Here is a 12,627-nt window from a genome sequence, read left to right as displayed (position 1 = left end):
TAAACTTCGCCGAACCCGATAGTAGTTTGATCGAACCCAGTTTATTAACCACTGGCTTATAAAAAAATGTATTAAAACTCACGAAAGGTGTTTTCTGTTTTTAAAAGTGCTTTTGTGATAAATAATGAGCTCTGAAATAAACCTCACCCACATCTAGAAGAAACCAGGAGAGACATTAAAAGTCAAAAGGTGATTAGTCCACATAGCACTAGCTCTACAGCCATGCAGCAAGAGGAGGCGGATGCCAAAAGACAAGCATGAAAGTGGTCATTGGATGGGGGGCGGGGGCTCATGGAACTGTACGTACTTACTATGGTAACAGGTACTCTTTTGCATTTCCATCTCCTGATTGTAATCGCAGCCACAAAGAAGAAAAGAAGCACAAGTAGAAACAAATGTCTATGCAGATCAAACCACAGGCACAGTGTTGAAAATTAAAAATCAAACAAAATTTGAACGGGGTGAGAATTAAAAAAGAATGGCGGCTCGCCATTCTTTGTGGACCCCGACAAGATGGACAATGGAAGTGGAGGATCAAAAGGGAGACATGTTATAGAGCAACAATTAAAGTTTGGATAACACCAGACGTCAAAGCCGCACACCATTTACATCTCATTTCGACTTTAAATAGGGAATTCGAAATTAATCTTGCAAAATAACTGCAGATGCTGCTTTGTCGTAGGTGTAATCCAACGGTAATAAAGACCAAAGGCATACAAACTTATTATTTTAGAAAGTTAACAGTAATTGAATTGATTTTTTTCGAGCAATTTTTCTGATATGAAAAAGTCCATTTCAAAGGCCAATTTTCAGCATAAAACTATTTCAGCGAAAATTTTAGTTTGAAACAATTTAACTCCTTCGCTGCCATTGGTTGATATAGACATCAAATCCATTTAATCTGGGATGGCCAAGTCCAAATGAGCTACAACTGTTTTTTCATCTAGTACGAATCATTGTCAATCTATCGCTGCCAGCCCTCCCAGTTAAAATGCATTGATCGTTTATCACTGTCAATGGCAGTCAATGAGTTCACATTAGCTCATGAAACTAGAGTTGTCCGACATTATTGGGTACGATAACAGCATTTTACAATGATATCGAATAATATCAACATTAGTTTTTCATTATCGGTTTTGGGCTAATATGTATGTTGCCATCAAATTGAATGTAGAAGCCTTCTGCCTTTGTACAAGGGCTGGTCACAGCAGTTATGCTTAATGACTAGAGGTGCAACAATTAAACGATTAATCAACAACTAATCGATTAGCAAATTAATTGGCAACAATTTTGATAACCGATTAATCGTTTAGGACCTACTTCACCTCATACTTGTCTAAATTCTTGAAATTATAACATACATATAGCTTCTTAGTTGTAAATATCAGATTTATTCATTAGATTTTTTGTTAAAGTAGGACATGAACAAAAATTTTACTTTGGTAAATAATAATTAGCATTTTTGCCAAATTTCGGACATCTTACTGTCTAAACTAGCTTCTTCATAAGGCTGCAACAACTAATCGATTGAATCGAGTAGGGCTGCAGCTACCGATTATTTTAGTAGTCGATTAATCTATCAACTAGTTTGTTCGAATAATCGGATCAGGAGCATTTAATGTGTTGCAGAATACATTTTAGGGATGTAAAACAAAGGCTTTGCTAAGATTTCACTTTTAAAAGATTTCTGAGTGTTTCTTCAAACTATGCGCAATTACGTTAGCTTAGCCTCAAATGGTATTAAAGAAAAAACAAAAAACTAAATGAGGATCTCAGTACAACAAAAGAACAATTGGTGAACTTGCATAGAAAATGTCCCTAGCTTAAATGCTATAAAATGTGAACATTTTTAACAATGCTCTCAACAAACCGTTCAAACACATATTCCCACACATAACAGCTAAATATACCTATAAACTAAATTACAAATGAAAAAAACATTACCTCAAACAAAAACTTATGTTGTTCTTAACAGGGAGCAGCTGGATTCAGCCATGTGAAATGAGTTGTGTCATATTTTTGACACAATTATTGTGTCATGTACTGTTGCCACTAGAGGGCATTGTATCCACCCAAATCAATATAACGGAATGTAAACACTTTCAAAACAAACCAATACAACTCCACTTTAATTAAACGAATACATGAAGCAACAAAATTTAATTCGAATGGTTTTTTCTAATCAAATTACTCAAGTTAATCGATTAATTGTTGCAACACTAATTTAAGGACATTCCTGGGTCACTTCCTGTTCAGTAACCCAAAATCAACAAGAAGTGATCTGTAAATGCCCCCCAAATCAACAGTAAGTGACCAAAAATCGATATGTTACATATTCTAGAATGATTTCCTCTCCTAGATAATTGTTATATTACCATATCATGAGATCTCATGAGCCTTGTATCGAAAATCGTATTGTATCGGGGGTAGCCAGAGGTTCCCGCCCCTTATAGTGTATAAAGGCTCATCACAGCAACTACTGTTCATTTAATTTTTGTGTTCTTATCCAGGATATTTTTTTTCACTGAGGTGAAAAAAAGCAATAAATGTACATTCATCTGGTAATAAATTTTAGTTAACGGGTTGAGCAAAAAAGCTAATGTAAGAATTTGACTAAAATATATAAATGTTTTATTTCACTATTAATATTTCCACCATACTCATTGTGCCTCTTGGTCTGTTATTACACAAACATAGAACAATAGTAATGCGATTAAAACATTTAAACAGCCACAAGGATGCATAGGAGATTTCACATTGCCCGCTGGAAGACCAGCAGAGACGGACGGCATCCATCCTGCCTGGAGGTATGACTGGCTGGGCAAACCGTACCTTCCTCTGCTCTGACTGGAGTGCTGGGTGGCGTACAGGTCGCCTTTGGGTCTTTGGCCTCCTCCTCCTCCTCGGGTTCGGCTATTTGCTCTTGATCTGGTAAAAGAAAATGTAGTTGACTTCCAAAGTAGAAAAAAATGATTTCAGAGGACTTAATCCATTAATCCTCAGGGGACACGCCTCCTTAACTGCCATTGGCGGCAATAGACATCCAAACCATTTGAACTGAGAGGGTTGCGGCCCCACTTCAAATGGATTGGACTAGGGCTGCAGCTATCGATTATTTTAGTAGTCCATTAATCGATGAACCATGAGTTCGAATAATCGAGTAATCGGATAAGGAACATGAAAAATTAAATTACCTAAGCTAAGCGTCAAACGGTATAAAAAATAAATGAGGATCTATGTACAACAAAAGAACAATTCGCTAGCTTACATAGCAAAAGTCCGCTAGTTTAAATGCTATACAATGCTAATTTTTTTACAATGCTCTTAACAAAGGGTACAGACACACATTCCTACAAAAAATAGGCTAAAAATACCAGTAAACTAAATAACGAATGCAAAAAAAAACAAAAAACAAAAACGTATCTTGTGGTGGTCTTAACAGGGAGCACCTGGATTTAAGCCATGTGAAATGAGGCAGACAAGAAGGCAGTGTATCCACCCAAATCAATAAAACTAAATGTAAACACTTTCAAAATAAACTATTACAATGCCATTTAAATGAAACGAATACTCAAACCAGCAAAATTTAATTTGAATCTTTTTTTCTAATCGAATACTCGAATTTAATCGATTAATCGTTGCAGCACTAGATTGGACGTCTACTAGCGAAAGGATGAAAAAAGCCACGTGATTGGACATCTCTCGTCGTCAATGGCACCAAAAGAGTTAAAGTGTCCCACAGAGCCAAACAAATAGACACATGGACAAAATCTTTGGTAGAAAGAAAAACCCGACATTTTCCACTGCAAAAAAATAAATCAAGCCGACTAAAGCAATAAACATAACCAGTCATTGCTTCATTATTGCTGCCAAAAGAACCCAAAAAACATTGTAAATTAAACTAGTGAAAACAGCCTGGACAAAAATGCGCCCTTAGCTTTATATTTTTCTTGCAATCAAGCGCTTTCAGAATAGGGAACACATTTTCATCAGGACTGCCATGACAGTCTGGTGATTTGAACGTTATTTAGCATAGACTCAAGACAACCTATATTGGTTGGAGCAAAGCAGCACCAAAACACAACCAAGTCTCAAGAATCTTTCCCATCATGCACAGTACCATGATCCTGCTCTCCTCTTGGCCTATTTTTGGTATCTCTTTCAGACATTACCTCACTCATTTTCATATTTTTGTATAATGTTCTATAATTGTAAATGGAGTTACACTTGTATAGGACATTTCCACTTTTAAGCCACTAAAAGCGCTTTGGCACATGTGGGGTTCAGTATCCTGCTCAAGGATACTTAGACCAGGTCACCAGAGTGCAGAACTGAACCCACAACCTCAGTGTTGGTGAACAACTACTGTACCACTGAGCCACGACACCCCATTATCTACTTCTTTACAGGTATTAACAGTTAGGTTAGATTTAGTGAACTAATCAAATACATTTGGCTTACTTACTTCTGGTTTTACCCTTATTATAAAGTTCAATGTGTTGTTTTAGCTGAGCTTGGAACAAATTTGGCTCTTTATAACATAGCTGAATCTCGCTGCTCCCTGTTAAGACCAACAGAAGTTTGTAAGTTTTTGTTTGAGCTAAAATGTTTATCCTTTCGTAATTTAGTTTAGAGGTATTTTAGTAGTTTTATTGTGGGAATATGTGTTTGAAAAATTTGTTAAGAGCATTGTTTGGAAGAAGAAAAAAAATTTAAAATAAAAAAAAAATTGCATTTTATAGCATTTAAACTAGCGGACTTTTGCTAAGCCAGTTAGCAAATCGTTCTTTAATTGTACTTAGATCCTCATTAACTATTTTTATACAGTTTGAGGCTCAGCTAAGGTATTTTAATTTATTTTTAAATGCTTTTATTGTTCTTGTGAAATGAAACCGCAAATCTGAATAGTTTTGAGAAAAACTCCGGTAGTTAATTTTGTATTCGCATTTTATTGCTCTTTTGAAAGTGCAATCTTAGCAAGCCAAAATAAACTTATTGCAAGCATAAACACTTGTTTCTTTGTTTTACACCTCCTTAAATTTGTTCTGCAACACATTAAATGTTTCTTATCCGATTACTCAATTATTCGAACTAACTAATCGATAGATTATTCGATTACATCAATAATCAATAGCTGCAGCCCTATATCGGAATCGGTTTTGCACCAGTATGTATGCTGGGTTATAAATTAATGTACAAGCCTACGGCCTTTGTAGATGGGTTGGTCACAGCTTAGCACAGCAGCTGTGTTTAGAGTGACCTTTTCAAACTTGGATGCTTGGGATTCGAAAACTTAGGGCAAGACCCTAATCACTCGTGGTGCACAAATAAAATGAACAATAAATGAAAAATAATTCATTATAAACTCGTCAAATATCACTTCGGTGTCACCAGACATAAATAATAACTAAGAAAAGGAATAAAACACATAATTAAAAATCTGTGCAAAATGCATCTTGGGAATTGTCATTGCATTGGCATGTCCTATAATTGCCTGCCTGTATTTGTTTTGCTGTCGCCTGTAGTGGCTCTTTAGGGTAAGTTGTACAAACGTGATTTATTAGTGAATTTTGGCTCATCTCAATTTAGTTGATTTATATGGGACATAATTTTGGCACTTCTTCTATAACAGTTGCTCTCTTATTTTTCAGAGAATGTTTATTTTATTTGGAAAACCTTGAAGTTGTTACATTTATCATTATTAAAGCATCTAGTGGGGCATCACAATACAATTAGCAATAATATGTATAATAAATCAGTATTCCAGTTTAATATCGGTGTCAGATTTTTGGACGGTTAAAAACTCATTATCGGAAAACTACTATTTATATGTAAAACGTGATTCATTACACACAAAAAAATTATGATATGAAAGCCACTTTGAACGAATTAATTTCATATCTTGAGGTAACAATGTATACTGTAAATCAGATACATTCTCTGAGCAAATATTAAACACGTTTATACCATGACGATCAAAAAGTTAGGGGTTTTTTTTGTGTGTAAAAACCCCGAACCACCTAAATTTACTTTAGCCGTTGTTTTTTAGCCAATCGGAAGGGTGTCTTCTTTAAGGGTACCAACAACTTTGTCCAGGTTTTACTTAGTTTTCATGGTGCAGGAGAGATTGAACACCAACAGATTTCAATAAAGGAAGGGTTAGCAGGAAGAAACATGACCATTTCAGCTCAATTAAGGGCTGTTTTGATTGGAAAGGTAAAGCATGGCACAGCACACCACAGCAAAATGACACTTTTGGATGCGAGGAGCGAGCGTCCTCAGCTCCTCGCTCCAATCGGCAGAACTCTCGGATGCCTTTGACATCAGAGCGAGGGGATTCGAGGGCAGGGAGGGGAGCAGCAGACTCAGAACCCGCCCATAGAGGGGAGAAAGGACAGGGTCGCCTCCGCTTCACCTCATGTACCTTCAGCCTTTTTTGCCTCCGGTGGCTCCTTGCTGAGGGCTCGCAGCACAGCGCAATGGAACTCTTTGTGGGGGGAGTCCGGGAAGACCTCATCCGTGAGGCTGAAGCCCTGCTCTGAGGCTGTTTCAACCATCGATACACTTTCCAACTTGAAGGAAAGTGCAGCCTTACAGTCCTGTTCCTGCACTGTAAATCCATGTCGGCAGGGCATGTGAGACAACATTACCCATAATTCCAGATACAAAATAAGTGGATCTTCAGAAGTGGAACTATCCAGAATTTTAAAAAATGATTTGGACAATCTGTCTGCAGTTGAGTACATAAACTCAAAACAGTAATATACAAAATCTTACCTTTGAATGATAGAATCAGATGCAAAGTTCCGTTTCCAGCCATACTACCAATATTAACAGAGTTGTCCGATATTATGAGGTAGGTAATATCGGCCAATAGAAACATTTTAAAATAATATCGGATAATATCGACATTGGTTTTTCATTATCCATTTTGGGCCAATATGCACAGCAGTTATGCTTATTGACCATTAAATGTCTCCAAACTAAGATGCGTGGGATTTGTTAAGTGAGCAGACCATTTAGATTCATTGTGCAAAAATTAAATAAACAATAAATGACTGAAAATGAATGAAAAATAAAATATAATAGTGGAATAGATGCATTTTTCTATAACTTCAGTTGCAGTTCTCTTATCTTTTTACAGAATGTTTTTTTGGAAAACCTTGAAGTTTTTACATTTATCATTATTAAAGCATCCAGTGGGGCATCACAACACAATTAGCCATAACATGTTAAGTACACGACCACATATATCAGTATCGGTTTGATACAGGCTTTTTAGAGTTGGACAACATCGGGATTTCTGTTATCAGTTAAAAAGCACCGTAATTTCCCGAATATAAGGCGCACCCGTGTATAATGCGCATCCCAAATTTACTTGTAAAATCTAGGGGAAATTATTGTACCCGTTTATGACGCACACCCTAATTTTAGCACCAAAAAATAAAAGAATACAAGGAAACAGAGCTCGTGTACAGATACAGAAATGCCATTTTACTGAATGGTGAAACAGCACAAGCATAGCATATTGGTAGTTCAAAACATTACCATAAACTGACAATATTTACGGTAATAATATGATTTGACAACTTCTCCTACTTACCAGAATCTAGGAGAAAACAAAACAGATGTGACTTTTCTTTTAAAGGCTGCTGTATAACTAGCTCGTTTCATCTTGATGAATAAATGTTTCTTCCATGGATTGATACGGTAAAATGAAAGTGAGAACGTCAGTCAGAAATCCGAGAGAGCTCATCGCTGTCGACACGACAGTAAAAATAGGAACTATTGTTATTTGGTTTTGAGTTTCCTGAGGGACAGATATAGTTGATGGACACGCACCGGAAGTCTGTGTTGTTGCGTTTGTTATGGTCCGAGTTGCGGAGCTGCAATAAACGTTGATTCAAATGAGTTCAAGAAACTAAATTCTGTGTTTATGGAGAGTGAAAAAAGCAGAATTTAACACAGACGAAATCATTCGGCCGATCAGAGTGAAGTATTACCGAAACAAAATGGTGACGTCACGTACAGTAATGGTCGGCAACGGATCGCCGCATACACACAACGTGGCCGCGTCAATAAAAAAAATTTAAAAATCGGTTTATATATATATATATATATTTCTGTCTCCATCCATGTACACGTTTATAATGCGCACCATGATTTTACAAGTTGATTTTGGGGGAAAAAAGTGTGCGTCATATTCGGCAAATCACGGTAATTATCGGACAACTCTAATAATGTTAATAGATACATTTTTATGAGGCTGTATATTGTAAAATGTTTTTCTTTTTCTCATTTTGACCATATTTGCTCAGACGATCTGTGTGACATTTTAACCCGATTACTCCCCGATGACACTCACACCAATTAATTAAGGGAGCATGTTTGCAAAACATCCATCAAGATTGCAATAGAGATTTACCTTCAGGTCCTTTCTGCTTAAGCTCTACCTCTCGACGATATTCGTCCAGCTCTTGGTCGGTGAACTTGTTGAAGGGGTTTGGCCCCTGCTTGCTGACTATCACCTTGGGCTGGTACTCTTTCTCGATGATGGCCTTAGATGCGGTTACCAGCTCCCCCTTAGGGAGAAAGACAAGAAAGCGAAAAACCATCTTAAAATCATGGTAGAAGAACGAAAAGAAAAGATTTAAAAAAAAAAAAAAAATTTAGGTGAATCAAATATTTCTCTGAACAAGAACAGGACTGATTTGAGTGCACGTAACATTTCTTTTTCATTACACAGTGAAACCATAAAAGGAAGACTATGTCCTAGTGCTGGTATACCTCATGTAGCGACTATTTTGCATCAAAAGATGGCAGAGTAGTAACTTCACGAGGGACCATATTTGTATTTGTGGCTTTTTAAAAGTCAGCAATTTACTCGTCGCAATTTGCGATTTTGGCGCTTATCGGGCTAACTCATTCACTGTCTTTAAAAGTGATTGATATCAAATCTAGTGCTGCAATGATTATTCAATTAACTCGAGTACTTCGATTAGAAAAAAAGATTTGAATCAAATTTTGCTTCTTCGAGTATTCGTTTAATTAGAGTGGCGTTGTAATGGTTTGTTTTGGAAGTGTTTGTATATAGTTTAATTGATTTGGGTGGATACGTTGCCCTCTAGTGGCAACAGTTGATATGACATAACTCATTTCACCTGGCTGAATCCAGCTGTTTCCTGGTAAGACCAACATAAGTTTTTTGAGCTACTGTATTTTTTAATGCATTCATAATTTAGTTTATAGATCTATTTAGTCGTTTTTTGTGTGTTTATTTATTTTTTTAATACTGTTTGAGGATAAGCTCAGGTATATTAATGTTTTTTTTTTTAAATGAAAGTGACAAAGTGATGAAATGAAAGGGCACATTTGACCGCTGCCAGCCCTCGTGGCCAAAATGGATGGTACGCCTATCGCTTTCAATTGCTGCTACTGAGTTAAGATTGCAACAATTTACTAATTGCCCGCAACCTAGTGGTGTATTTTTTTACTTGGTACGTGTGGACTGTTGTTATGTACAAACCAGCATAATAGTACTTATTGTCATTTTTTCATTAGCAATAGCATGAATTATTAGCAATAGTTAGCTAATACTTTAATTCCTACCCCTTTTACACTTCACGTAAAGCCCCTTTTAGATATACGCTGAGCTCCATTTGAATCCCGGGATTTAAACGGGTTTGTGTCTGAAAGCAATTTCCCGGGTCAACTGACACGGAGATTAACCTGGTCGCATCTTAATATAATGTCTGGGACTTACCCAGGACTTGGCATGTGTGAAAGCATTTCTTTAATTCCTGGGTCACAGCGTGAAGGGTGATGACGTAAATCTCATAGCGGGCTGATCGAGAAGCGGTAAACAATCATTGCAATTATCAACATGGCAAACTGGAAATACAGCTAAATTAAATTGGAAATACAACGAAACTAAGTTGCTACAGGATTTTAGAGCCGAAGAAGAGACAGTCAATCGTCCATCTTTGGAAATGTGTGGTTTATTTTAGAGCTGCAACGATTATTCAAATAATTAGAGTAACTCTGTTTTAAAAATTCATCGAGGAATCTTCTCCACCGCGAGGAATCGTTTAATTTTGCCAGCTCTAAGCATGACGTTTTACCCTGACTACTTTTAACGCGGCACATCACGCTGACGTCACGTGCGTACAAGAAGAAGACAGAGGCGGTGGATATATTTCATTTCAACGTTTGCAGCTCCACCAAAGGCACTCTGTAAACTCCGAGAGCGGAGGACCGATACCCGAGACAAGGTAAAATTAAGTTAGCGTAGTGCTAATAATGTTACTGTACCTTGCTAACGTGATGCTAGCCCTGCATAGGGCTAGGTTTCTATTAATTATGACTACTGTTGATGCGTCTTTAGAGTGATGAGGGTATAAAATATAAACATAATAAAGTTAACTGTCAATTTTAGCTTTGTAGTCATTGATGGATAAAACACCAGGTATCACTGGTGCCTAATGTGCTCCAATACAGCAAATATCATACATTTATTTTGAACACTGCAGAAACTCAAAATCTTATCAGGACTTACAATTTAGACAAACTTAAAACCTAACTAGAACATAAAAATAGCTTGACACAAATGGAAATTCAATTGAAACACATGGGGAAAAACACCTAACTTTTAAGTGATGTGTGTTATCAAGTCTAATGACATTTAGAGGTAAGAATTTTTTTTTTTTTTTAATAAGATGTTAAGTTTTTCGAACGAAAGCAGTGAATTTCTGTTTTTTTTTTTTTCTAGTCACATCTGAGATGCAATTGTTGCCTGTTTTCAACAATGTACAGTACATCTAAAATAAAGACATTGATTGTCTAAAAATGTTTCAAAATGAGGTGAAATTTCTTGTTTTATCATGTATATTTATAATTGCTCTTCACTAGAGTTGCAGCTATCGATTATTTTAGTAGTCGATTAATCGATGATCTAGTTAGTTCGAATAATCGAGTAATCGAATCAGGAACATAAAAAATTTAAATACCTTAGCTGAGCCTCAACTGGTATAAAATAAATAAGAATCTAGATACAACAAAAGAACAATTGGCTAACTTACATAGTAAAACTCCGCTCACTTAAATGCTATAAAATACTAACGTTTTTTTATTTATACAATGCTCTAAACAAATGGTTCAGACACATATTCCCACAAAAATTGGCTAAATATATCTTTAAACTAAATTGCGAATGCATAAAAAAAAAACATTAGCGCAAACAAAAACTCAGCTTATGTTGGTCTTAACAGGGAGCATATGGATTAAGCCATGTGAATGAGGCAGACTAGAGGGCAGTGTATCCACCCAAATCAATAAAACTAAAGGCAAACACTTTCAATACAAACCATTACAACGCCACTTTAATTAAACGAATACTCGAAGCAGCAAAATTTAATTCCTATATTTTTCTCTAACCGAATACTCAGTTAATCGATTAATCGTTGCAGCATTACTCTTCACCTTGTTTTGTTTTATCCCATTAATTGATGGAATTTTCAGTAGAATACTCGATTACTAAAATATTCATTAGCTGCAGCCCTAGTTTATTTTGTTGCTGATGCCGACCAAAAATGACGGAATGTCGCAATTATAAAATCCCGCCTCCCGCTCGCCCACAAAGAGAGTGTCGAGTCGCCAACACGGGACTGAATAGTATCCAACCCGGGTAATTCCCGGGACATCTCCCCATGTCTGAAAGCCATGACACGGGTAAATCCCGCGTCACATTAGATGGAATTTACCAGGATATAAGTCTGAAAGGGGCTTAAGAGTAACTTTATTTCATCTGAAAATTTTCCACCTCTAGGGATGGTATCAAACATCTACAGTAGTAAAGTTTGAAAGACAACTGAGTGTAAAACCCTTTAACGATACCTATAAAGATAGGCATTTCCCACTGTGTTACTATCTTTCTTCCACGTCACACTTCAGCATAAATAACACCGACCTAGAACAAGGAAATGAACTTGACCCGACAATAGCCTACTTTTGACACATCCTGCAAACAAGGCTACAGACTTTGTGAGTGACTGGAGCTGTAAGTACCTTTCTAATAGATCTAGCAGGACTATAGGACCCCTCGGAGGCATCAAGGCCGTCAATAGTGTCTGTACAGTCAGACAAAGGGGCGTCCTGCAATAGTAAACCCAGTGAGGGTAGAAGGAGATAGGAGGGGCGGCAGTCTCATATGTATTAGCAGCTGGGAATCTGTACACGCATGCAGAGGCGGAATGGTTTAACACAGGCAGCATCGTAAAAGCAAACATGCTGAAAAGCGCCATTCGCATGCTAAGTGAAGCAGGACCATGCGTCAAAGCAGCATCGGTTCTTATGAAAATGGGTTTGATAACATATTTAACGATATTAAGATCTGTTCTCTTCCCCTCACACCCTACTCTTACTTGTTTCCGGGAAGCTGAAAAATTACCCGAAAGGCAACGATAGGCATGCACGTAAAACCTAAGAAGTCATCACTTTTTTTTTTTTGCCCAGCATTCCCTGAAGCCTGCCAAAGCTCATTCAAAAATGAGTAAAATTATGACGGAATATAATGCACAGTGTTCATTATTGTGGCATTTTGCTCTTATGGTATCCTGACCTGGAAGGATT

General features: G+C 36.8%; 1 protein-coding gene across 1 annotated transcript in view; it reads right to left on the bottom strand.

Moving 5' to 3' along the window:
• add1 (adducin 1 (alpha)) overlaps nucleotides 1-12,627 on the bottom strand; it is a 57,424-nt gene that overhangs the window by 11,365 nt on the left and 33,432 nt on the right. Inside the window, 4 exon segments of the mRNA XM_057818462.1 lie at nucleotides 2,833-2,928; nucleotides 6,425-6,610; nucleotides 8,426-8,582; nucleotides 12,064-12,150. Coding sequence (XP_057674445.1) covers nucleotides 2,833-2,928; nucleotides 6,425-6,610; nucleotides 8,426-8,582; nucleotides 12,064-12,150 — 526 coding nt within the window.

The sequence above is a fragment of the Corythoichthys intestinalis genome, chromosome 17, assembly GCF_030265065.1.
Source record: "Corythoichthys intestinalis isolate RoL2023-P3 chromosome 17, ASM3026506v1, whole genome shotgun sequence".
NCBI lineage: Eukaryota > Metazoa > Chordata > Actinopteri > Syngnathiformes > Syngnathidae > Corythoichthys > Corythoichthys intestinalis.
Note: the sequence above shows the minus strand (reverse complement) of the source record. Positions and strands in the feature narration are given on the sequence as shown.